The 2,481-nt window shown below is 49.5% G+C and overlaps 1 protein-coding gene across 1 annotated transcript in view; it reads right to left on the reverse strand.

The window, feature by feature from the left end:
- LOC103742379 (butyrophilin subfamily 3 member A2-like) overlaps positions 1–1,446 on the reverse strand; it is an 11,945-nt gene extending 10,499 nt beyond the window's left edge. Inside the window, 2 exon segments of the mRNA XM_029568571.1 lie at positions 541–888; positions 1,322–1,446. Coding sequence (XP_029424431.1) covers positions 541–888; positions 1,322–1,421 — 448 coding nt within the window. The 5' untranslated portion in view covers positions 1,422–1,446.
- Positions 1,447–2,481: the final 1,035 nt, after the last annotated feature.

Consider the following 2,481-nt stretch of genomic DNA (forward strand, 5'->3'; position numbering starts at 1 on the left):
ACACTGGCCCAATCTTGAGCCTTAAGATTTCCACCAAAGTCACTCAGAGAATGATTTTCTCCACTCTGAGTGACCGAATGCTCATTATACTCTGACCTCAACCCTCCCCTTCAGCATCAACCCACTCTGTCACCAGGCTCATGGTTACTTCCTCCAGGCCATGCCATCAAGACTGGCTGCAAATACTCTCAATCAAGACTGTGTTCATCACAGAAGCCAGAGGTGGTGCTGGGTCTCTGGGGGCAGTGGTACACTTGGTTAATCAAGATGCTTTCCTTCAAAACATGTGGGAAGAAGATGAGTTTAAATAAAGTACCTATTCTATGATAGACTTTTTAGAACTGGTTTACTTTTAAAGTACAGCACAATAAACATATCAATAGATCAAGACCGTTAAGGGTCAAAGCCAGCATCTAAGATATTGTCCATCTCTCAGAATCCCTACTTCTTTTTCAGCATGGACCCCACCATCCCTCCAAAACCAAACATAGGACACTTACATTCCCCTAGAGTGGTCTTCACTCTCAGATAGCTACTCACCTACCACCCTTAGCTCCAAAGTGGCTTCTTCAAAGTCGCTGCCCTTTCTAAAGAAACACCGGTACATTCCATTGTCAGAGACACCCGGACATTAGATCTTTACAGCCACTCTTCCCTCGGACATGCGATCCTTCACCAGCTCTGTTCTCCTTTTGAAATCTTCGAGCTGTTGTGTTGTCTGCTCCATCCCATCCTGATACATGTACACAGCCTCTGAGAACTGGGAGCGATACCACCGCAGCTCCATGTTCTCCACACTCATGGCTGGGTCAACATAACAGGGGAGCACAGCGTCCGCACCCAGCATGACCACAATGGGCTCTGAGGGGCCGACGACTAGGAATGAATCTGTGGGATAAAGCCAAAAGTGGAAAGGACGTCAGAAAGACTTTCCTGGACTATCCAGGGAGTGGGTGGCATCATCACTGACCCAGCAGAGCCCCAGGAGCCTAAACTCAGCAGGTATGTGCAGCGTACATGCAAGCTGAGGTCAGTCGTGGTGAGCAAGGGTCTGGACTTCTTTCACATCAGAAGGGATAATTACACATAATTCTAGTGACTTCTTGATTGCAATGGGAATGCACGGGAAGGGGGAGGGAAGAGAGAGGGGAAACAAAGGACATGCATTCCTCACAAAGCTTAACCCTGACAGGCGGTCAAATCAGTCATTTTACCAGATGAGGATTTACAATTAACGCAGGCATGTAGAGAACTTAAAAGTTATTTGATGCTTCAACTCAGAGAACAGAGACTCCATGTCTATAAAAACCGGAGTTCTCACCTGAGACCCGCAGGGACACCTGCAGAAGCAGGACGGAGAAGAGGCCGCCTGGCAGAGAGACATTCAGGGAACTCAGCATCTTCCCCAGGGTGCGGAGCATGGTGCCCCAGAGGGCGGGCCTGCAAATAGCTGGGAAAACACAGGAAGGAGATTCTCAAGGCTAGAGAGCCATGGCTAAGGGTTCACCGTGCTCTTAAGAAATGGTCTCCTGGAGCTCTCAGGCACCTGCAGTGTCTTCCCCAGAAAACAGCAGGAGCCCCTCCGTCACTCACACACAGACCTTTCACTTCCCCTTCCCAGGGACACAGTCCTCATCTGAACAGCCATGTTCTGAGTCTGCCAATGGCTTCCCTGAGCTCTTCTCCTTCAAGAAGGGAAAGATGCCATGGACAGAGATGCAGGGGGGCGGCAGGAGAGGGAGAGGGCAATGTCTCAAACCTGGCTCAGCATCCCTGTATTTTCCCCTCACACCTTCCTGTACGATGAAGGAACAGATACAACTCTGCCTGTCCTCCCTGCACCCCAGTTTCATGCCCTGTTTTCCTCCCCCCGTCCTTCCTCCTGCCCAGAACCCAGCTGAGGCTCATGCAGCACTCACCTTAGGGAACCAGGGCTGGTGGAACAGCTGTCTGTTTCAGCAGCGACAGCCGGTGGTCCTGGCCTGCCTCCCAGCTCCCCTGTCTACCAGCTCTCCTGTGAGTCTTGCTCCAAGATGCCTCAGAAAGTTCATGATCCCAGAGCAAGGTTTAGAGACCATTTAAAGGACTGAGAAAACCAGAAGCAGACAGACATGGCGGCACACACCTTTAATTCCAGCACTCAGGAGGCAGAGGCAGATGGATCTTTGTGAGTTCAAGGCCAGCCTGGTCTACATAGCGAGTTCCAGGCCAGCTGGGGCTACAGGAACCAAAATGACCAAAAAAATGAAAGAAAGAAAGAAACAAAGAAAGAAGAAAAACAGAAAACCAGAAGTAAGAAGGCCCCTCACAGGAAACCTCTAGGGACAAGCTCCTTGCCACCCGGATATTCTCAAAACTGAAAGTTAAGTAAGGTTAGAAAAGAGACCTTGAACTTGGTACAGGTAGAAACCTAGTTAATAATTACATAGGGACAAGTTTTAGGGAGGATCAGAAACAACTGGTTTCCGTCTAAGACGTACG

The sequence above is a fragment of the Nannospalax galili genome, unplaced genomic scaffold (genome assembly GCF_000622305.1).
Source record: "Nannospalax galili isolate Female #2095 unplaced genomic scaffold, S.galili_v1.0 scaffold5431, whole genome shotgun sequence".
NCBI classification, from domain to species: Eukaryota; Metazoa; Chordata; class Mammalia; order Rodentia; family Spalacidae; genus Nannospalax; species Nannospalax galili.